Genomic DNA, 24,932 nt, shown 5'->3' on the forward strand with positions numbered 1-24,932 from the left:
GGTCTGTGACGAAAAGACAGGGCGTACCCCTGGGAGACCACTTCTCGAACCCAGGCATCCGTGGTGGTATTGTGCCAGCACTGGGCAAATAGAAGAAGTCGGCCTCCCAATCTGGGGTCCCCCAGAGGGAGGCCCGTCCCATCAGGCAGAAGGTTTATCTTCCTGCTTGGAAGAAGGGCGCCTGGCACTCCAGGCCTGCTTCTTGGGCTTAGAAGCGGTCTTGGTCGCCGACTGCCTCGGGAAGGACTGACCTTTGGCCTTGCCCTGAACCCGAAAGGACCGAAAGGCAGAGCTCCGTACCTTGGTAGGTGCAGAAGCCGAAGGGAGGAAGGCTGATTTAGACTTAGCCAGAGTATCCACTATTTTGTCCAAGTCTGGACCAAAAAACAACTCTCCATTAAAAGGTAAGGCCTCCAGGCCCTTTTTGGAGTCTGCGTCAGCTCTCCAAGATCTCAGCCACAAGGACTGACGTGCCGACACAGCTGCAGTCGACACCCGAGAGTTCAGCAGGCTTGCATCTAACGATGCTTCCCCAATGTAGGAAGCTGCATCCCTCATCTGTCCTATCAACGCTCTCTGGATCTCCGGAGCATCCTCCGGAAAGGTATCCTCCAAAGCGTTGGTCCAGCTCTCGATGGCCTTAGCCACCCAAGAGATGGCCATGGACGGACGGGCCACCACCCCCGAGAGTGAGTAGATAGATTTTAAACAAGTCTCCACTTTCCTGTCCGTGGGATCTTTCAGGGAGGAGATCGACGGCAAAGGCAGCGTAGCGCTTTTAATTAAGCGGGTGACGTGGGAATCCACTGCAGGTGGAGTTTCCCACTTCCTGCAATGAGCCTCAGGAAAGGGATAGTTTGAAGCCAACCGCTTCGCGGTTGGAATCTCTTGCGGGGCAACTGCCAGACCCCTGCCATATGATCTGTTAACTGGTCGGACAGGGGAAAAACCGTCGAAGCTACTTTGGCCTTTTTAAAATTAGGGTACTTCGACCTGGGAGCCGGCGCATCCTCCTCTATATGAAGGATGGCCCGCACCACCCTAACCAATGGCGGCACATTAATGGAGGACTTAGCCTCCAGCTCCTGGGCCCTGGCATCCGAGTCAGAGTCTTCATGGATCTCCCCGTCATCCGAAGACAGGTCCGAGTCCGTGAACTGTGCCGCCAGTGAAGCCGAAACGGGTCACTTGGACGCCTTTGGGGGCAAATCACTGTGCAACATAGACAGTAAAGCCGATGACGAAGCTGCCAGGCTCTGAACAGAGCTGGAGAGGACATCCACCCAGGGAGGGGATACCGTTTGAGGATACCCCTGAAAAGGTACCATCGACTGCTGCGGCACCGTGGGAGATTGCACGTATACAGGCAATCCCGCATAAGGACCCACAGTCTGAGACCCGGGAGGAGACTGCACCAGACGCGTCACACCGGGGGAACGGGGGATGGTAGGCTGGGGCAACACCCTAGAAGGGACCGCAGTCGGGACCGCAAGCCGGTCCGCGATCGACGCCAGCACTTGCATAAACATCACCCACGGAGGATCCTGCGCCACCAGGGGTTTAGAGGGACCAGGTACCAGCTGGCACCGCCCGCACAGACCTTCCTGAGACAAATCCGCCCAGTCAACCCCTGCCGAACAGCGTCGGCAGGAAAACAACACAAGAGCCAAGGAGCGCTCATTCTCCTCATCAGACATGACACAAAATTTTGCAATAAAAATGTATCACCGAAACGAGGTAAGGCGTATAACACCTGCGCACTCCCAAGTATGCAACACAAACAGCCCACAATATGGTACTGAGTAACACACCGCTGTATGTGACGGACCTCACAAATACGTAGATCTATATAAGTGAGGTACACAGAAAGAACACCCCTCCCCCACGCACCTGCGGGCCGTAGGAGAAGGAAAGGGATAGGTATAAGCTGACAGTAAGAAGAAATAAACACAGACAGGCAGCACTAGCAAAAGTCACATACCATGCAGAGAAGTTATACTCACTGCACCTTCAGCTACAATCAACCTCCCAGATTCAGTGTCTGGGAGGGCTATAGCGCTGCGAACACTGTCCATTGCAGGGGGAGAGGTACGCGGGGGGACTGGTCCACTGTATACCGCCTGGGAGCTCTGCGATGCTGCCTGAAGATGGCCGCCGGAGAGCACTGAGGAGGAGTGGCCAGGAGATAACAGCCCAGCGACGCCAGCACACATGAGAGAAGGCGCGCTGGGCTGAGGGGAGGAGCCGCTAAAGCAGGGAAGGCTGCCTCCCCTGCTAGTATTAAACCCCCAGGGAAGCCGGTTCCCTGCCGGTACTTACACCCTGGGGGCCAGCGGTCACGTGGGTTATGCCACATAGGGGAGAGCCTGCCGCCGCTACTAGCGCCGCCGGTCTGTCCCCAGAGACCGGTGGCTTAAAGACTGCCTTTGATCCCCGCGCGCAGCGCTGCACGCGGCTGACCTGGCCCCGTAGAATCCGGCAGCAGTCAGTGGGAGCTCCCGGAGCCACTCTAACACTGACTCCGGGGTCCCGTTGCGATCCCCAGATCAGTACTGGCGTTGCAGCGCCAGCGGGGCTATTGGAGCGGCAGCGTGGATGTCCAGATGGACAGTCTGATGCTGCCGCTCTGAAGATAGTAAAAAATAAAGAAATAAAATCTTCTTTTAAAAATAAAAATAAAGCTTAGGGGCTGCTTTTGCAGCCCCACTGCCCAGGGTGACCCGACTCCGGCCGGGCACCAACTAAAACTGAGGTGCCTGTGGCTCGGGGGCGGGGTATAGAGGAGGACGGACCCAAGTGCATCCTGGGAGCAGCAAAGCTTTAACTGCGTGGTGCCCGTGGATACAGATCCAGCTATACCCCCAAGGTCAACCCTGTGGACCCCCTATGGACCCTGAAGTAGAAAGAGGAGGTATCATGCCACAATTCACTTTAATGGATGTGACCGGTTTTACAAACCTGTCTTTTATTTTTACCAAATTTCGACGGGAATGTCATACAACAGGAGAAATGAATAGAAAATGTAGTGCTCTTACCGTCTCGGCACCTGACAAATCTTTCTTCAGGCCAGTCACAGTCTGATAGAGAATCTAAAATGGGAAAAAAAAATATCAGTATAATGAAATAAATTTTTAAAGAGAGCTTAGCAACATATAAATATTAGTAATACTATCTAGAAGAATAATTAAATAATGAAACCACTTTATTTGAACCTGATGCCCACTAATGATGCCCCACTTATTATGTAGATGGTACAGGGAACTAGACTTTTAAAACACTTTGAGCAATCTGTATATATTTATTTTTGTTGAGAAATGTGTGTAGCGTTCATTCTAGCACCCTGCACGTAATCAGTGAGGAGGGCATATTTTAATTTTGAAGGGCAAAACTGTATATGTGATGCATTGCTACAGCACCAGTAGCTATAGTTATACATCAAGTCTAAAATGTTGCCCTTGAAAGTTAAAATATGCCCTTACTGATTACGTGAAGGGTTCTAGAATGAACAATATCTGTACGCCCAAGCCATATATTACTTACAAACAACCCCTTCCTATCTTGAAACAGCAGGATCTCATCAAACCCCTTAAGACTTCCTGATACTCCATGGACCCTATTCTACCCAATTTATTTCCTAAAAAACGATGCCTGTCAGGCCTCCACTTGTACAATTCATGCACAAAATATGGCTCCAGTGATACACCCTTGTATCATTGCCGTTGACAATGTCCGGCCATACACTTTGGGAGTGACTGATCAGATATAGTAGCAACATCACAGGTTTGCCCTTTAAGGGCGCTCTACAATGGGCCATATTTGGACACCTCAACTGGGAATCCCATGTAAAGATAAGAACATTTATGTTCATCCTAGCAGTAGTGGGTCGCAATGCAACCCTCCAACAGTGGATCCTTAATGTTTTACCAACATTGGATATGGCTACTTCCAGACTCCTCTTTTTTTCAGATGAACTAGTTGGAGACTAGACTTAAAAAGGAGAACTTCAAATCTAGACGCCCCATGCCACTAAAAATATGTACTATATCGGCTGTGTACAATACAGAAGATCAAAACAGTTACTGGTATCATATTCTGGAGTTTGGGTTTCAGTCAGAGGTTGAGGTTGGCTAGAATACCATGAGGTGTGCTGAATGGGTCTCCACTATAGCTTTTTTGGGGGCAGATTCAATTAGCCAGGGGTTGCGTTATCTCTCAGGTAGAGTGCCCAGAGCTAAAGCATTTAATTTGAGACCCGCAATCAAGCGGCGAGCAATCCTGAGGATGCAGTTAATGCTAAATTTCTGCTTGCACCTTTTGGAGGTGTCATGAAATAAAGGCAGCTGTATCATGATGCTATAAAAGGAATTCTAGAGATTCACAAATTTCTTTAGCATCTAAGCCAGGGGTCTTCAAACTTGGCCCTCCAGCTGCTGTGGAACTACACATCCCAGCATGCACTGCCACCTTTTTGATATAACAGCATGCTAAAACTATGTACAGTGCATGCTGGGATGTGTAGTTCCACAGCATCTGGAGGGCCAAGTTTGAAGACCCCTGAAGACCTGTCAACACAGGTTAGTGATTCCGTCATTTCATGTGTTTGATTCATATCTACACACCACTTGGCTCAGGCTAAGTTTTTGGTGGATGCTTTCAATTCTTTACACAAACAGTAATTCTCTGTAAAGTAACTAACACAATCAATACAATAAACTTGATAATAGTGATTCCCAGTATAATAAGGACTTCAATAAAAGGAAATTAATAGACTAGACTGAAAGAAAAAAAGTTTTCTTGCACAAGTCAATGCATTGTGAAAAATACACCAGTTGAGATATCTATCAAACAATGTATTCCTATGCATTTGAATGCATCAGAATCATATTATTTACCAATGTTTAAAGTGAATTTTGCATATAACTGTACCAATTTGATTTCAGCATCTATTTACCAATCTCTAGATAAACTTAATGTGACAATGTACCTTCTACTGTAAATTAGAAATTTATCAGAAGTGACTGAAATAATGATTTTATACAAGTGACAAAACTCCAAAGCAATATAAAATATCACTAATAATGTATCTAACTGACACAATGTGGGTTTACCTATGTCTGTGGGTGCGCACGCCTGAGATAATGAGCTTATTTCTGTAGACTATAAAGATATTAAAATTGACAGAAAGGTTCTGTAACTACATAGACGTAAGCAAGAACATACACAAAAACGTCCCGGTTATATCTGGTTCTTACTGCAACAAGAAAACTTACTATCAAAATACTATATACAGAATAATGTCATCAGAACAAAGTTCACTGAAGCTCATAAGTAAAACCCAAAAACGCTTTAGAATATCCGCAGATGGTAACATTCATAATGTGATTTAGACTGTGTCACTGTTTATAGGTTAGATATTTGTAAACGTATAGTATATAGTATTTTACTTACCGTAAAATCTCTTCCTTGGAGTCCATCCGGGGGTCCCCATTACCTCTGAGTTATGCATAGTGGGCTGTGGAGTCGCGCACTAACTAACTAAGACTGGCTCCCACCCCCCATACTACCCCTCCACTTCCACTAGAACCTCAGTCTATGTTTAACAAAGTCAGAGAAAACCAGAAACCAACAGGTAACTAGGATGAAACCCAACAAGGGAGGGATGCCAAAATCCCCCAGATGGACTCCAAGGAGATTTTACGGTAAGTAAAAACCATATTTCCTTTTTCATCCACCTGGGATCTACCAAAGCAAGTCAATTTAAGAGAGGGGAGGGGAGCGTTGGAACCGGGCGCTCGAATAATCTTTCATCAAACACTGGCATGCCTCGCTTCAAATGTATGGAAGCAGTACAATTTTGTAAGAGTGTGTATGGATGACCAGGTAGCTGCTATGCACAGTTGCTCAACCGAGGCACCACGCCATAGAGCCCAAGAAGTCCCAACAGCACGAGTCGAGTGGGCCCAAATTGAGGCTGGAACTGTCATATTTGAAGACAAATATGCCTGCTGGACCCTAAGGTTGGGTCTCGGCAACCGCAAGCCCCAGGGAGCTTCCTGCTCTGATCGAGCAGGAAGCTCCCGACTGACATCACTGATTATGTCAGTGCGGCTGCCTACAAAACGGTAGGCGTTCCTTAAGGAACGCCTCCGTTTTGGAAGCCACCCCCCCGGCCACAAAACGGGGCGAGCTGTCGATCAACATCGACAGCCGCCCCTTTTGTAGAGAGCTCCGGAGTGCGCATGGCTAACTGACCCGGTTGCGAGCACATCGGTGCTTGCGACCGGGTCTGAATGAGACCCAATATCCTGGTTAATGTGGAAAGCAGACACCACTTTCGGGAGAAAGGAAGGTTTAGTGCGTAAACACTACCCTATCCTCAAGGAAAATGAGAAGCGGAGATTTACAAGAAAGAGATGCTAACTCAGATACCCTTCTGGCCGAGGCAATGGCCAAAAATAAAAATCAACCTTCAAAGTGAGATAACGTAATTCCAAAGCCTCAAAAGGTGCCTTTTGAAGTGCCTCCAAAACTAAATATAAGTCCAAAGGAGGAACCGGCGGGACATAAGGAGGCTGTATGTGAAGAACCCCCTGCAAGAAGGTTTGAACTTCAGGAATGGTGGCCAATTTCTTCTGAAAAATAATCGATAGGGTCGAAATTTGTCCCTTAAGAGAGGGATTCAAGATGTTAAGATGTTGGATTCAAGAACCATACTGTCAAAGCCAAGCAAGGCAAATCGGGGTGACGGCATGGACCCTGTAGTAACAGACTTGGATGCAGGGGGCAGAAGATACAGAACATCGGCCAGTATGTTCTGAAGAACTGCGTACCAATGACGGCACAGCCAGTCTGGAGCCACCAGAATGATAGGCCGTGCCACTTATCGAATCCACTGAATTACCCTTGGTAACATTACCAGAGGAGGAAAGATGTATCCCAGCTGAAACACCCAAGGTGCTGTGATGGCATCCACCAGAAATGCCTGAGGATCCCGGGACCGAGATCCGTACCTTGGAAGTACGCAAAGCCATTAAATATATGTCTGGAGATCCCCATCTGGAAACTATTTCCGCAAACACCTCCTGGTGTAATTCCCATTTCCCTGGATGCACACTGTGGCTACTTAAGTAGTCTGCCTCCCAGCTATCCACCCCTGGAATGTAAATTGCCGAAATAGCTGGAACCCAACTTTCTGCACAATGAAGGATGTGAGAAACCTCCCTCATTGCTCCCCAGCTGCATGTGCCACCCTGCTTGTTTATACAAACAACTGTCTGCCGTGGCATTGTCTGATTGGATTCGCACTGGTAGGTTCCTTAGATGGAATTGAGCCTGAACCAATGCATACCGAATCGCCCTTAATTCCAGTATATTTATGGAAAGAGAAGCTTCCTGGACAGACCAAAGACCCTGTAGGTGCATGTCTTTACACCACCGTCCCCCAGCCTGTTAGGCTGGCATCTGTGGTGACAATGATAGAATTTATTACTGATAATTGGCAAACAATGTTCAGATTTGCATCCTGTAGGCACCAACGAAGTGACTGATGGGTCTGCTGAGATAATCTGAACATCTGCATGTTTAATCGATGCTCTGACCACCCCTCAATGAAGCAATTGGTTTTGCAGTGGTTGGGCATGGAATCTGGCGATGGCTTTGAATGATTACTTATCAGTTATTGCGCTCAGCGAGCAAAACTGTGGATCCCAGCGACCCCTCACTTTAAAATATTGGGGTCCTACTCCACAGTTTCTGGGTACCATCACAATTTATGTGTCACTGCCGGTAGCGCGTAACAACACGCTATAGTGCACTGACATCGTAATCGTTCAATCGCTCATTAATTGTGCAATAAAATGCCGGCAACGACAAGCGATGTGCGGTCCCGCTGGTCGGCATTTGTCAGCACCTGAACATGCAGGCCAAACTACCAATATCAACAGGTTGTGCATGTTCGGGGCACATTATCATACTGACATATCGTTCAGTGTGGGCACATTATCTACTGCACAGAATGATGAACGATTGCATGATTACAATTATGTAATTGTACAGTAGTTCGACTCTCGTGTAGTGGATTCGCACCTTAAGTCATAGCAAGTACAAAGCACTGATTACACAACAATGGTCTGCATGGAAGAGCGGTCAGAAGGAAAACTTTTCTTTGACTTCATCAAATGTCATTGTCTACAGCAGTGTTTTTCAAACTCTGGGCCTGATTCAGAGCCGCTCTCTCTGAATCAGGGCAGCCGCTTTTTTTTTTTTTTTCAAACCGGCCTCCTGGCCGCTCGCATAGTTGTGGGTGACCACCCACAGCTTTTGCGAGCCGCCAGGTGATGGTCGCGATGGTGGCGACCTTCGGGCTTGCGATGTGACCCTTGTGGTAGGGTCTCATTCCCGCAAGCCCAGTGAGCTTCCTGCTCTTCTAGAGCCGGAAGCTCACTACTGACATCACTAGTGGGGGGTGAGAGATTAGGGTTAGGCACCACCAGGGAGAGGTTAATGTTAGGCAGCCCTCCGGGAGGGTTAGGTTTAGAATGCAGTGAGGGAGGTTAGGCATCCCCGGGGGAGGGTTAGGCACTAGGGGGAGAGGTTATGGTTAGGCACCACTAAGGGAGGGTTAGGGTGGTGGCGTAGTGACTTCATACCCATTCCGGTACATGTAGGTAGCATTTAGGACAGTACTTGGGGGCAAAGAGGGGGTTAGGGAGGGAGAGCAGCTGGAGTAGTACCGCGGGGCAAGGTGCGGGTTAATGCAGGCAGTGCTGGGTATGGGGATAAGGGTGTATAGCTAGGGCAGTACTGGGGGCCAAGGAGGGGGTTAGGGGCAGGCAGTGCTGGGGATAGGGAGTTAATGCAGGCAGTGCTGGGTATGGGGTTAAGGGTGTCTAGCTAGGGCAGTACTGGGGGGCAAGGAGGGGGTTAGGGGCAGGCAGTGCTGGGGGTAGGGAGGGGATACGAGTAGAGAGCTGCTGGAGCAGTACTGCAGGGCAAGGAAGAGGTTAATGCAGGCAGTGCTGGCTATGGGGATATGGGTGTATAGCTAGGGCAGTACTGGGGGCCAAGGAGGGGGTTAGGGGCAGGCAGTGCTGGGGATAGGGAGGGGATAAGAGTAGAGAGCGCTGGAGCAGTATTGCAGGGCAAGGAAGGGGTTAATGCAGGCAGTGCTGGCTATGGGGATATGGGTGTCTAGCTACGGCAGTACTGGGCGGCAGGGAGGGGGCTAGAGGCAAGTAAAGCTGGGGGTAGGGCAGGAATAAGGGTAGATAGCACCTGGGGCAGAACAGGGGTGCAAGGTGGGGGTTAGGGGCACATAGTGCTGGGGATATGGTGGGGATAAGGGTAATTAGCTGGGGCAGTGCTGGGGGTAAGGAGGGGGTTAGAAGCAGGCAAGTGCTGGAGGTAGGAAGGAGGTAAGAATGATTATGAATGCTAAATGACAGTCCTGTGGGACTACCTTTCCGGACACCCTGCGTGCCTGCCACACTGATTGTAGCGTTAGCCTTCGCAGCCCTCCCAGTCCCCACCCTGATTGCATTATTAGCTGAACCTGCACCAAAATACACCCCTCCCGCTCACCACCCGCTTATTACACACTTACTTTGCTCCAGGTCAGAGACGCCGGATACACAGCTCCTCATATTGCCGCGCCGCCTGTATTATGCCAGAGCCACCTTCATGCCGGGTCTGCCAGCCTTCTATACTGCCACAGTGCTTGGGCCAAACTCCGCCTGTTCAGGGTGCGGGGCTGCCTTCCGCGCACTACTGTGAAGCCGCCTGTCCCTGTGTAGCGCTAAGTGCCAGCCGGGTCCTGCAGCTGCTGCATTTAGGAAGAGCGCCAAAGGGCTGGCTCCTCCTCCATTTTAATAGTCCTTCCTGACACTGGGCCAGGGAGATAATTTAACAAGTAGCCAATCCCATCGGAGAGCGTCCCCAGGGACCCACCTATTATGAAAAAGTGAGTCCCCGGGGCTCATTTTCGGGTAAAATACGCACTATAGCGCGTATTTGCGAACACTGAGTACTCCCCCCCTATACAGAGCCCCCAGTACCGGCCATCCCCCCCCCCTAACGTGCCCCCAATAATGGCCCCCCAAATACAGTGCCCCCAGTAGCGGCCATCCCCCCCTCCTCTCTCAGGTGGCTGGCCGTGTCACCGCAGCAGTAAACTCTATGCACTAGTCTGTGCCCAGAGTCCACTGCGCATGCGCAGGTCACCGGGAAAATGGAGCAGCCAACATTTTCCCGCAGCGGACCTTTTTTCAGGTGTTTTGTCCAGTGCTACAGCCCGACGCGGGACTTCAGAGGGGTAAGTATTAAAATATATGGGTGCAGGGTGTGGGCCCCCTCGGACCCAGGGGCCCGTGTGCATCGCACCCATTATAAATACGCCCCTGGGTTTGGCCACAACCTCACAAGATAGAATATAGTGAAATATTTGATGACTAGTGAACTGAGAAAATCTAATAGATTTTAGTTATAATCTACCTAAGCCAGAAGATCATGTCTAACAGTTAATAATGATCACTGTCAAACTAGGAAATTTTACATTAAAAAAAATATATCTTTCTTTCCTGCATTTCGCAATCCCTAGACTCAAACAATCAGTGTATATACAATGTGCCACAAGAAATAAAAATCCCAAACCAAGAATATTAATTTACTATTAATTGTTTTCAGTAAACATTTGGAAGAGATGAAGACTGTCAATGGCTGGCAGGTTGCAGAAAGGTCTGATTATGCCTAGTGTTCATTCGCAGTCTCCAACAAATAGAGATCTCACTGGGTATGAGGCAGAGGCGGCTTTGAAAGGAATTGTGGTCTCAATTCTTTCACAGGGTCAGACAGCAGTACCACCACTCTGAAACAGAGGGATCAAACAGCAACTGAAACCCTGCATTTATAAATCCCCATAGCAGACCACTGGCAGAGTCTGGCAGCCCATCAGTTGCCTGCCTATAGAGTCCTCACTACCGCTTGGGGCGGGTCTCAAACTCGTGTATGGGCGCCCCAGGCGGGAACTTTACGGTACACGCCCTGTGCCGGCCTGAAAAGAAAACCACAGCAACCTCAAACAACAGACAATGGCCATCATGATGGAAGTGGGTAGTAAGTACAACTGCTGGCTCGAACATAGTATAAAACAACCCAGATACCCTGGCAGTTAAAGATCACGGATGCAACAGCCACCCAGGTAGAGCTACCAATATAGGGAAGCATCCCATACAGCAAGGCTAGAGCACTAGGACAACCATAAAGGTACCCATCAGGTACCTGTCAGTGTGATGAAAATATCCACAGATACTGAACAGGAATCAGGCTCCCTGTGCAGAACATAATGACTGTCACACTTTAAAGTAAAGATGTGCCTTAGCCCATAGATGCGCTACAGTCCTTTAGTACCCCAACAGATTCTAGTAGAATAAAGTGACAATTAAATATGTAATGCTTCACGAATTTGCGTGTTATCCTTGCGCAGGGGCCATGCTAATCTTCTCTGTATTGTTCCAATTTTTAGAATATGTGCTGCAGAAGCGAGCACTCTCAAAGTTGGAAGTATGCACCCACACGCCAGGAAAGCTCTAAAGTGTAGTAGAGCCAACTGATTACGAGCGAATGGCTGCTAGGACTGCAGCTAGGGTGCGGAAGGGAGACTTGTAATGCCAGGTTGCATGAAATTGGAGCATCTTCCGAGGTATGAGTGACGTACCGCTTACCCGTGAGTAACCAGAAGCCCTCTAGACGCTATGTAGCATGTCACTGACCTTTTCCATCTCACAGCAACCCGTCACGTCAGGTATAGAGAGTAGTTCAGTGGGCTAAGAACCAATGCTCTACAGCACAGACTTCAGTCTGGCGATTTTGTCTTAGGAAATACTGTAGAAAACTAGCAAATTGTTAGTGGAGACAAGAAGGTTGTACAACAGGACCCTGAGGTGTTACATTAGGGATGTGTATACATATAGAGATTACACATACACCCCAAATACGGTCTGCTAGTATATCAGTACATTTATACTTATAATGGTGAAGTGCATATTAGTTAAAAGGCGGATTTAAATAAGATCTTGTATCGGTCAAGATACACACAGAAATATTACATATTTGATGATGGATCCCCACCAGTGACCCTTGAAGTTATAGTGATCACAACGAGAGGGATTCAAAACTGAACCGCAGGGCCAAGGATTTACTTGATACTCACCAATCTAATCAAGACAGGCCTGACCCTGCCTATTCGGCGGGTGGCCCTAGGCCTTCAGGCACAGGAGCAGTAATTGCAGTCTGTTGTTATTTAAACAATTACCGTATATACTCGAGTATAAGTCGGCCCGAATATAAGCCGAGGTACCTAATTTTACCACAAAAAACTGGGAAAACTTATTGACTCGAGTATAAGCCTAGGGTGGGAAATGCAGCAGCTGGTAGTGCCCCCAGTAGTAATCCCCCCTGGTAGTGCCCCCAGTAGTAATCCACCCCCCTGGTAGTGCCCCCAGTAGTAATCCCCCCTGGTAGTGCCCCCAGTAGTAATATCCCCCCCTGGCAGTGCCCCCAGTAGTAATATCCCCCCCTGGTAGTGCCCCCAGTAGTAATCCCCCCCTGGTAGTGCCCCCAGTAGTAATCCCCCCCCTGGTACTGCCCCCAGTAGTAGCCCCCCCCCCAGACAACCTCAGTGCAGTATATTTGATGTATACAGGCCTATTTGACACAGACATAGATCAATCGGCAGATCATGCGGAGGGCAAGTGACACGGACACAGTCTCTGTATTAGGCTGCGGCATGTTCCTCCCTGAGCTAGTGTCAGGGGCCCGGACACTCACTCTATAATAGTGGCAGCGGCCATGATATGTAGAGGTGCTGCTCTTTAATATGAGTACTGATTAAAACTTAATCAAACAGACTCCTGCAGCCATCTTGAGATAGACAATTATAAAATGGTCATAACTATCCTCTACACAGTAACATCACAATGATGTCGGGCAGCAGTTAGGATAGTTGTGGGGCCGACTGTTTTGCAGTGCTCTCCCCTCTAACAATACATTGTGGAATCTGACCACCATTCAAGTTCTATATGGACCTTGCCGCTGCGTAACTCAGTAAGCAGGAAGACTGCTACACTGCGTGCACAGGTTTGTAATTCGCTCAGTATGCATCAGCATAATCTATGCCAGCATTATACTATAATAGAGACCAAACTAGGTTCTATCTAGATTCTGCCGCTTCCCATATATGCTACTGCTGTGCACAGGGGAGTTATACATATATTAATTTTATTAATTTCTTTACAGTTTCTACACAGCATAGCGTATTCCACTGTGCCATCAATAGGAAACATCAATAGACAAAACTGGGCAATAACAGACAGACATATATATATGCACAGGAAGTCCCAGCATATACATACATATATAAACACATACATCCCCATGTAGGCATGTCTTATTACATTAGGCTGCCTTGTACTAGCTGCAACAGTGGTATACTAAGGTTACAGTGGGTGCAGTCTCTACAGGGGCCCAGACCTCTCTCTGCACTGCCATAAGCGTGCTATAATAAACCTGCGCTGTACTGCGCGCCAACTAAGCGAGAGGCTTAGAAGCAATTGCGGCACCTGCTCCGCCGGACCTAAGTCTGAACCGGCAATATTGTAGAAATTTTTTTTTTTTTTTTTTACAGCTCCTGCTAATGGCGGGCGTTTAGCGCACCTACCGCGGCGCTACACCTCCCGTTCTCCATTTTGGGAGGACTACTGCGCGCCCGACGGCCTGTCAGCGCTGCACTGGCCTTGTGATCAGCGGTGCAGCGTCTCCTCCTTTAACAAGAGGAGGGAGAGCATGGCTCTGTTTAAGCGTGCCTATATCAGCCACGCGGGACATCAACTTGGCGCTGGTATTCTTTGTAAGCAAAGCTGAGCGGCTGTTAGATTACAGACAGCCGCGCTGAAGCGGTGTCTAAGTGCCCCCCGTCAATGCCGTTGCCGGAGCTTCTACAGTACAAGCCCCGGCGCGGCTACAATTATTCCACGCAGAGGCACCTATAGTGACAATATGTCACTGCCCGACGGTCCTCCCCTCTCCTCATTAAATAGGAGGGGGTATTAGTGGCTAGGCATTAGCCAGAGACCTGGCCGCTGACTGCAGAGTGCAACGGCGGGTCTCATCAGCAGCTCCGACACTGCCAGCTTACTGGCAGGGGGAAGGAGGCTGTGTAACAGCTGCGGAGCACGCACTGTCCCTGAGCCCAGCGTTTTGGCCCACCACTCCAGCTAGTCAGGAGTGCTGGGATATACTTACAGGCTGCTGCGGCCGGGATGCTGGGTTGAGGGGGTGGCGTGGAACCCGGACACATGCCGGTGTCAGCAGTAGCGGGTCCTCGCAGAGTCCGATGACTCCATTTGCTATGTGCCCCCTCCTCAAGGTCACCGGACACAGGCTGCAGTAGCCGTGGCAGTGCCCTCCCGGCGGCTCCCACGTAGAAGGCAGACTGCCACAGTAAGCAGCCTGCCTGTCCTCAGTGCTTGTTAAATAAAATTAAAAGATATAAAAAAGGCTGGATGTGCTACCGGCTCTATCGGGCACATTCTAAAAACTGGGGCTGATGGGGCATAGAGGGGGAGGAGCCAGTCACACTTCTGAATTATTTAAAGTGCCAGGCTCTAGTCTACCACTGTCTATACCCCGACTGTCTTGAACTTCAGTGTCCCCTAGTGGATGAAGGAGAAATAGGGGGTACTTCTGCATAAATATTTACAGAGGTCGTTTTTAACTTTGAACTATTGTTATGGTCATGCTAACGTATTTTCAATTATTCATTACAATGTACAATATGAACTTTGTTGTCTGAAGGTTTACAAAGACATTGTACCACAAGAAACAAAGAATATAATACCTCATCATTGTTGAGACCATAGAGGAAGAGGGAATTGGATCAATACAAATGTAACAGTAAACAGTAATGGATTCTTTTTTTTTTAATTACTACAGGAAGCATAATGCTTTCAAGCGAAACTGAAGAAATGATACAAAAGGCAAGTTACTCACATTATCCTGTTGTGTGTTAAGTGACATATCTTCCTCTTTCAACTTGTGCATTAAGTCCACATCCCTCTCGAAGTTCTTCACCTCATTTAGAGTTCGGGGTATGTACGCTTTTTTAAACACCTACAACGGAACAAAGAACTGCAATGAGACCTATTATAGAGAAAAAAGGGTTTAAGCTGAAATGTCACAGTGAAGATGCAAGTTACGGGATGGACTGAAAGATAGAAACAGCCTACTGGAGACAGAAAATCATATATAGCTGTGCGTGATGCTGATGAATATTGTAAATATTACTTAATGTTTAACTATGTCCCATGAGTTTTTCAGAGGTACAGCGGTGTTGGCTAAAGTATTTAGGTAACTGATAACTCCATACTTTAAGTGGCAAGGCATTGGGCGTAAAAAAAAAAAAAAAAAAAGCAGGTTAGAGCACTCCTATCCTTTATAAATCTTTGCAGCCAATCCCTCCCCAGTTTACTAATAGCCAAGAAAGATAAAAATCAATCAAACTTTCTCTTCCTGGGAACACAGTAGTCCCATAGCCAGGCCATAAATGGAAGGAGAAAAGCACCTAGGGCCTGATTCACATTTGTACGCAAATGCAGATGTTTACACAGATTGAGCGATTGTTAGCCATTGTGCATGCGTGGAAGACACACTGCGCACGTGCAGCGATTGTATTACGCTTGCCAAGAGAATTCATTTGCAAAGTGAATGACAGGAAGCCAGCATTTGGGGGAGGTAACGAGGGGGGGGGGGGACAGGGGGGGTGGCTGGAGGCCTGTCGGGACAGTTTATGGGTGTCCATAGACAGGGGCGCCGAGAGGGGGGGGGAGCGGGTACAGATTACCGGGGCCCGGGCTTCCTGAGGGGCCCGGGTCCGGCGCCGCTCCCCCTCTCTCACAGCATCCCAGCACACAGCGGGTGCTGAGCTGCAGTGGAGACTGCTCGTGGCTGCTGAGCAGCAGCCACAGCAGTCTCCTATGCCTGTGGGGGGAGCGATCACACTGATCGCACCCCCCCTGGCTTTGAGCAGGGCTGAGGGGGCACAGAGCGCCCCCCTCCCCAGCGCGCAGCGCTGCTTCACGGCGCTGCATATCTTTTTTTTTTCGGGAAGGGGGCGTGGCCACGCCTCCGGCGATTAGGTCACGCCCCCTATTACCAGCGCCTGCCGTGGCTCTCAGCGGGCCTGTCCATAGATTATCCACCGTGTTCTTGCTCACAGCAAGAGAGCTCTCAGTGTCTGGAGACCCGCTGTGTCTGCGGCAGCTTAGACTTATTTAGAAGGCTGGTGGCCGCCTGATCTGTGTTCAATGTTTCTGCTTTTGTGTGTGTGGGGGGACGATGCGAAATGCTTTCAGTGGGCGTCTCTATGCACTGGCTGGCGGGTGGCGCATTAGCATATTTTCACAATTGCGATCCGTGAAAGATCACAACTGCAATTGCATTAGCGTTCACACCTGAACCAGGCACCTAGTACAAGACCACTGCTTGGAGAATTTTGCTTCGGCAGGAATATCCACCTTATAAAACGTGGCGAATGCGTAAGAAATTACCTTCAAGGCAGCTTTGCCGACATGGTCCAAATTGGGCCTGTGACTCATCACCTGGGAACAACTGCCCAAGAAGAATGTGCTATGACACTGATAAGGATGAATAGCAAATCATGGTCTTGATGTGGGGTGATAAGATATCAGATAAGCTCGTTATGTACTCTTTTTAAGGACTAAAAAGGTGTTTACCTACTACACTACGAGCGCCTTCCTGTACTGTTTTAGTATGTCTGCTTTTTGGATCCATTGCTGGTGAGGATCTCATAAGAAGAGCTGCTTCAACTAATCTAAAAGCTAATTTATTATATTGATTCTACAATAGCGCATTGAGGGTTTGTTTATATAAATGGAGAAATTAAGTATAAACAGCTTTCATATACAGGTGCATAAATATTGGGACATTGACAGAATTTTCATATTTTGGCCTCTATTCACCACCACAATGGCTTTGAAATGAAACAGACAAGATGTGCTTTAACTGCAGACTTTCAGATTTAATTTGAGGGTAATTACATCCAAATCAGGTGAACGGTGTAGGAAGAACGGTTTCTATATGTGCCTCCCACTTTTTAAGGGGCCAAAAGTAATGGGACAAACTAAACAATCCTAAATCTAACTTTCACTTTTTAATACTTTGTTGCAAATCCTTTGCAGGCAATTACAGCCTGAAGTCTGGAACGCATAGACATCACCAGACGCTGGGTTTCATCCCTGGTGATGCTCTGCCAGGCCTCTACTGCAAATGTCTTCAGTTCCTGCTTGTTCTTGGGGCATTTTCCCTTCAGTTTTGTCTTCATCAAGTGAAATGCATGCTCAATCGGATTCAGGTCAGGGGATTGACTTGGCCATTGCATAACATTCCACTTTTTAGCCTTAAAAAACTCTTTGGTTGCTTTTGCAGTATGCTTCGGGTCATTGTCCATCTGCACTGTGAAGCGCCATCCAATGAGTTCTGAAGCATTTGACTGAATATGAGCATATAATATTGCCCGAAACACTTCAGAATGCATTCTGCTGCTTTTGTCAGCAGTCACATCATCAATAAATACAAGGGAACCAGTTCCATTGGTCACGCCATGACACTACCACCACCATGCTTCACTGATGAGGTGGTATGTTTTGGATCATGAGCAGTTCCTTTCCTTCTCCATACTCTTCTCTTCCCATCACTCTGGTACAAGTTGATCTTTGTCTCATCTGTCCATAGGATGTTGTTCCAGAACTGTAATGGCTTTTTTAGATGTTGTTTGGCAAACTCTAATCTGGTCTTCCTGTTTTTGTGGCTCACCAATGGTTTACATCTTGTGTGAACCCTCTATATTCACTCTTGTGAAGTCTTCTCTTGATTGTTGACTTTGACACATATACACCTACTTCCTGGAAAGTGTTCTTGATTTGGCCAACTGTTGTGAAGGGGTTTTTCTTCACCAGGGAAATAATTCTTTTGTCATCCACCACAGTCGTTTTCCGTGGTCTTCCGGGTCTTTTGGTGTTGCTGAGCTCTCCGGTGCGTTCTTTCTTTTTAAGAATGTTCCATACAGTTGATTTGGCCACATCTAATGTTTTTGCTATCTCTCTGATGGGTTTGTTTTGATTTTTCATCCTAATGATGGCTTGCTTCACTGATAGTGACAGCTCTTTGGATCTCATATTGAGAGTCGACAGCAACTGATTCCAAATGCAAAAATATGAAAATTCTGTCAATGTCCCAATATTTATGCACCTGAGTGTATGTAGTAAAATGCTTACACCAAAAGATACACAAAACTAGCTCAGTGTGCATTTCATGAGTAAAAAAATGCCATCAGAAACAAGAATTAAAAAATGGTGCTTATATGAAAAGATGACAATTACAAAAGTGCATTTTTTTATTTTTTTTTTGAAATATAGCATCTGCATATCCATTAATACAACCAGCTGTGCAAAGGAAGTACAGTTGTTTGAGTTAATTTTGAGAGTTAACTGATTTTCACTAATGCCATTTATCAAACACTTCTTATCAGTGACTGAATTCACACATAAGCCAGTCTACAGACCACACTGTGTAGAATAAAATTCTGCACCTGGCAGGATGGCATTGGTTCTCTAACCAATAAAGTACAGCCCTTCATGCCTCTAAACCAGCGTTTTTCAACCGCTGTGCCGTGAGTGGTTAAGTGTGCCACGCGGTAAGATCTGACCGTCAGAGCTGTCGGTCAGATCTGCTGTACTGCGGACCGGGTAGCACTGAGCTCTTCAGTGATGCCCGAGCCATCACCTATGCAGATGCAGCAGCGTGACATCACATGTCAGGCATGCCGCGTTTCTAGTCAGCCCACTCGCCCACCAGCCAGCTCCGTGGGCTGCTCTGCATGAAGGCCATCAGCACCCCCAGTCAGCCAGCCCCGCAGTCACCAGCACCACCAGCCAGCCTACCTGTCTCACCAGTCAGCCCCGCAGCCACCAGCACCGACAGCCAGCCTGCCTCAGCATCCAGCTAGCCCCGAAGCCACCAGCCAGTCTGCCTCAGCATCCAGCTAGCCCCGAAGCCACCAGCACTGCCAGCCAGTCTGCCTCAGCATCCAGCTAGCCCCGCAGCCACCCGCACCGACAGCCAGCCTGCCTCAGCATCCAGCTAGCCAAGCAGCCACCATCTCTACCAGCAACCATAGCCAGCCCCGTGGCCACCAGCCTGCTCGCTGCACTCTGCTGACAGGTAGGGGCAGAAAACTGTATAGTAATATTTTATGGGGGAGCCAGTGTACTTTGTTTTTTTGGTGGAGCAATGTGGGGGTTTTTTTCTTTGAAGGCCAGCAATGTCTTTTTTTTGTTTCTGTGGGTTTTATTCCTGTGGGGGCATAGTGTGTGGGGTTTTTTATGCGCGAGCCAATATTTATATTTTTTCATAATGTAGGTTGGTGTGCCCTGGCAATTTTAAGATCTTGTGTAGTGTGCCACGGGTTAAAAAAGGTTGAAAGTCACTGCTCTAAACCATGTACAGAGCACTATGATTGTATCCTGTAAAAGTTGGATTTTGCCAAAAGAAACTAAAAAATAACCCGCTTTTCTTCAATTCAAAATGGTATTACGTAATTTAGCACTCTAAAAATAAATGATGAATATTTTAAAATGTAAGGTGAAAATAGGGTAAAATATTAAGTTTAGTTTATTCAATACATATCATTTAGTAAAACAAGAAAAATGGAAAAAATATATATAGGGAACACCCAGTATTGTAGACTTTAAGAACTTGCTATTATGCTGCATAACCCAACCCCCTATAATCTTATCTTAATGGGGTTAAAGCAAATTGCTTAAAACCTGCAACTAATTGCCTGCTTGTACTGTGGCTTCCTAGTATTATCCATGCATTTAAAACAAAAATAGCAAATTTAGCAAAGGTCAGAGCATAGGTAACTTACCTCTTCATCAACCTTATCTTGACATGATCTTTCTTCTTCTGTTCTTTGAGCTGCTATCTCCATTGCCTAAAGAAAAAAATAATTAATTACCAGCAAAAAGAACTAGCAGAGGTGTAACAAAAGTGTAATTCCTGTAACTTTATGGATGTGACATCTGTTGGTCTTCAGAAAATATGTCAGTAAACCTATCTACACATTTTGTTAGGCATTTTTTATTGTAGTATTACAGAAACAGGGCATAGTACAAGCATACACTTTCATGGCTAGTGAATGAGGGCCAAGCTTAGAATGATGTCCTGCAGAAATTGGAATGCAAGAGGGGAAGGTGGGAGGCTAGACGGCCATCTCTGGCTCAGTAGCTGCACATCCTGGCCACTGGTGTTTCTCCAGGCGCTATGAGTGGTGCGGCCTCCCTGCCTCCTGGACAGGAATACGGCCACAGATCTGTACAAAAATGCCATCGCAGCTGCAATTTCTCAGGGAACTCAATTGCAAATATATGCTAAGTACACTCTGCTTTGGTGCTTCTAGCACACTCAGTTAATGCAACAAACTGCTGTGATACAGACCAGAGTGTGCTAGAAGCACCAGAGCAGAGAGCGACACCCCAGGCAGTGAAGAGGAACTGCATGGGTTGTGACAGGTACGGGGTGCTAGAATGAACACTAGATATACCCTATACGAACATGAGCTCTCTCAGAATCTAGAGCTTAGGGATTACATGTTTAATTCAAACCCACATTTACATTAGACTCAACTACTTCCTACTCCCACATAGATTTATGCACAGGATTAGACACAGCTCTACAATGTCAAGATGTGGTCTGACCACGCACCTATTACCCCAATGAGACATCCCTCCCCTGAACAGTGCACGTGGCGTCTGAATGAGCTCCTCCTTCATGATGCATAAGCCTCAACTTGCCCAGGCAAATGCTGATTATTTTGAACTCATTGAGTGTGATGGGATGTCCAGTGTCACTGTTTTGGAAGCCCATAAGTGTGTGCTCTGTGGGAACTTAGGGTCTCATTCAGACCCGCTCGCGAGCGCTGTACGCTCGCAAGCAGGTCGATGTTTCCCAAATGCGCATGCGCACGACGGAGGCGCCTCCGTCGTGCGCATGCGTGAGACCCGAATAACGACGGGGTAGCCATCGTTATGGGTCTCGCACCAAAGGGGGCGTGCTGTCGATGGTGAGTGACAGCACGCCCCCTTTGGTGGGCGTGGCTGCCCAGACGGAGGCGTTCCCATGGGAACGCCTTCCGTCTGGGTCCGGCCCCACTGACATCACTAGTGTTGTCAGTGGGAGTGATTTTGGCTCTGATAGAGCCAAAATCACTCCAGGGCTTGCGGCAGACGAGACCCTACCACAAGGGTCTCGTCGCAAGCCCAGATGGTCGCGATGGTCTTGACCATCACTACCATCATCATGGACGCTCGCATAGCTGTGGGTGGTAACCCACAGCTATGCGAGCGTCCAAAAGGCCGCTTCGCAATTAAAAAAAACACGCCCTGATTCAGAGCGGGCGCTCGTTCAGAGCGTCCGGCTCTGAATCAGGCCCTTAATTCAAACAGCTGCTTTTGCAAAAGCTTAGATCTCTGGAAATGGCAGAGATCTAGAGAAGGACCTTGATGCGCTAACAGAAACAAAGGTAGAACTTAACAGGCTGCTTAATGACAGAGCTAAGCATGACTTTAGTCTCTGCAAAAAACGTTATTTCTAGTGGGGGAACATGCCAGGGAAGCTGTTGGTGAGAAGCCTATGTGCCCAGTGGGCAGTATAATATATTGAAGCTGTTCAGGATCCAAATGGTAGAGAATTTAAAATGACCTTAGACACCTTCATTCTTATTACACCAAATTATATAACCTGGTCGACCCTACATCTGATATTTTCTTTCAAGATAGGGTGTCTCAATAGTTAAGAGATATAGCTTTCCTGACTATCTTGGAGGCAGAGAGGATCTGGCTATATTGCCTTTTTTCGATATTACTGAACTACTATAGAGGACAGGTGAAGCCTACACCTGTAGGAAAAAGCCCTGGCCCTGAAGGGATTATAAGAAGGATTTTTCACACCAATCACTCGAGGCCCACCTAAAAATGTTATCCACAAGGAGGGAAAGGACCTGGCTTAGTGTCCCAGCTAAAGATAAATGTAACTTTTTACATTGATGTTAAATTATGCATCAAACTTATGACTAATAGTCTTAAGTCTCTATTACCAACACATTCATTCTGACCAGGTGGGGGTTGTGCCAGGCAGTAAGGCTCAGGACAATACCACCAAGGTCCTTGATCTTTTACATCAAAATCACAACATCTGCACCCCAACAATTTTACTGTCAACGGACACTGAGAAGGCCTTTGCTAGAATGCCTGGCTTCTTATGTAAGGTCTGCTGACACATCTTGGCCTCGGTCCTACCCCCCTAATTAGGATTCTTGCTCTTTATGCAACTCCCTCAGCACATATCAAAATCAAAAGGGACGCTCTCTGACTGAGTGGGAATTACTAATGGCACTCGTCAGGGCTGCCTTCTCTCATCCCTTAGCTTTGTGAACTGTATGGAGGCACTGGCCACGGCAATTATGTTAAACCCAGGTATCTGATGCTATAAGGTCAGCAAATTCTGAATGTAAATTGGCGTAGTTTGCCAGTGAACTATTAGCCATCCTATCCAACCAGACTGCGTCTATCCCTAATGAAGAGTCTGAAGGCTGCTTTTGCATTACAGGGTGATGAAGTAGAGCATGACCTATTTTCCCACTTTGGGAAATGAGCTATGTGCACTGTCCCTTTGTTTCTGCATAAAATCAAATGCATCCTGTGTGAGGATCCAGATCATCACATTCACCTGTCAGAAAAACAGGATGGAGGGGAAATTGTTTAAAAGTCACCTGTGTAACCATAGTCCAACTCAGGGGTTGGCAATGTGTGGGACTGCAGCTGTTATGAAGCTACACATCCCAGTATGCCCTGCCACAGTTTTGTTCTTGGGCATGCTGGGATGTGTAGTCCCACAGCAGCTGGAATTCCAAATGTAGCCTGCTACTTTTCTAACCTTTTCCATTATGTTATTAACATATAAAAGTGCTAAAGGACTGTTAAAATCACAGTAGCCAGTGACCACTGGGCCTAGCAAAATACTGGTAACTGACATTTTGAGGCTATAACAATCTTAATCTCTTTTCGTAGGAGTCTTTAAATTATCAAATTTAGATTTTTCAAATAAAATTATTATTTCACCTGTGCATTAACCATGAATTATTAGCTTACCTTCTCTAGATAAGCATCCATGTTATCTGGCGTAATTGATGGATCTGTAATGAACTCGAACAGCTCTCGCACAGTCATTACTGCAACTCCATACTTCACAAAGAAATCTGTCATTCACAAAAAAATGAAGTTAATATAGTTTAAGAAGAGTAAAAAGTTGCTTGTGAAACAGGCTTATTGATCTACACTAATATTATAAGAACGTTGTGTCTGCCTGTTTGTTCCAAGTTGGCTCAAAAACTAGAGGTATACAGTCAGCATATTCACATTCATAATGTCGGCATGCAGGACCAGTATACCACAGACACATTTAAAAATGCAGCTTAAAGCATTTTGACGGTGTTGCCAGTATAATTAGAAACATGCTGCTTTACCAGCTTAGTTGACAGGTGTATTCTGAATGTCGCAACAAGGAATGTGAATGTCGAACAAGCGTGTGTATCCCACACTGGTAGTTCTGCCACTTTTACCTTGGAATATATAGCTGAGCCAGATATTGTGGGCATGAGAGTAGCAGAGCATAATTAAATTTATATATCTATCCTATTTTTTTTCCTTTTATATACTCACTGTAAAATCCTTTCCTGGTCATCCATCTGGGGACAATGCTAAGCGGACGCTGGGTTAAGTGGGCTGTGCCACAGGAGTAGGCACTAGAAAGTTAATTTGATTGGCTCCGTCCCCCACTTCACCACTCTTGCTTTCCTGAAGCCACAGTTATCTCTAACAAAGCTGCTTGGAGCAAAGTTGCACCACTCTAACAACCATAAATCAAGCAAAAACAACAACAAAATACTAGAAAGAGAGCAATCATAGTGTCCCCCAGATGAATGACAAGAAAAGCATTTTACGGTGAGTACATAAAAAAAATCATAATCAACCGATCTGGGGGACAATGCTAAGCTTACGCTGGGATTCCCAAAGCAAGCCTAACAGGGGGGACCTCACTAAGCAAGGCCGCACGCAATACAAGGCAGCTGAAACCAACCTTGGTATAACCTAAATTACTAAAATGGTAAAACTTGGAGAAAGTATGCACAGAAGACCAGGGTGCCGCCTTGGACACAACTGATCCACGGAAGCCGCAAGGCGAACCGCCGAAGTTGCCCTAAAAGCATGCGTCGAATGGGCCGGGAGTAAAGTAGGAACAAGCACATCAGAGGACAGATATGCCTGACGAATAGCTGTCGTCACCCATCTAGCAATAGAACAATTGGAGGTCTGCCAGCCACGTTTAGACTAACAGAGAATCAGTAAGGCGGAAGACTGAGGTACGATGAATGTAAATCTGCAATGCCTAAACGATGAAGCAAAGAATTGAAAGAAGAAGGAAAAGAAGGAAGAACGATGCCTTGGGCTCATGTAAAACGTGGACCTACCTTAGGCAAGAATGTCAGCTTGGCCCGTAACACAACCCTTTCAGAATGAAAAATAAATTATGGGAGCTGCACAAGACAGAGCTGCCATTTCCGATACCCTTCTAGCTGCAGCAATGGCTAGAAGAAAAGCAACCTTCAAGGTAAGGTCGCGCAACTCTATCGATTCCAGAAGTTCAAAAGGTGATTTTTGAAGAGCATCCAGGTCCAAAGTTTATCCGAAGGAGGGATAGGAAAAATGCAAGGTGGGTGGATGCACAGCACCGTCCTGGTGGCCTCT

At 47.1% G+C, this 24,932-nt stretch overlaps 1 protein-coding gene and 1 non-coding gene across 2 annotated transcripts in view; both read right to left on the minus strand.

The window, feature by feature from the left end:
- Nucleotides 1-24,932, minus strand: part of RIOK1 (RIO kinase 1) — a 98,718-nt gene that overhangs the window by 14,072 nt on the left and 59,714 nt on the right. The window contains exons 12-15 of the mRNA XM_088471682.1: nt 23,277-23,383; nt 19,997-20,062; nt 15,043-15,162; nt 3,036-3,089 (exon numbers count right to left, since the gene is read on the minus strand). Coding sequence (XP_088327808.1) covers nt 3,036-3,089; nt 15,043-15,162; nt 19,997-20,062; nt 23,277-23,383 — 347 coding nt within the window. The remainder of the gene's footprint in view (nt 1-3,035; nt 3,090-15,042; nt 15,163-19,996; nt 20,063-23,276; nt 23,384-24,932) is intronic.
- On the minus strand, nt 11,435-11,542 carry LOC148524766 (U6 spliceosomal RNA). Its single transcript, XR_015878356.1, has one exon. It is a non-coding gene; the product is annotated as a U6 spliceosomal RNA (small nuclear RNA).

The sequence above is a fragment of the Taudactylus pleione genome, unplaced genomic scaffold (assembly GCF_031769625.1).
Source record: "Taudactylus pleione unplaced genomic scaffold, aTauple2 ptg000116l, whole genome shotgun sequence".
NCBI classification, from domain to species: domain Eukaryota; kingdom Metazoa; phylum Chordata; class Amphibia; order Anura; family Myobatrachidae; genus Taudactylus; species Taudactylus pleione.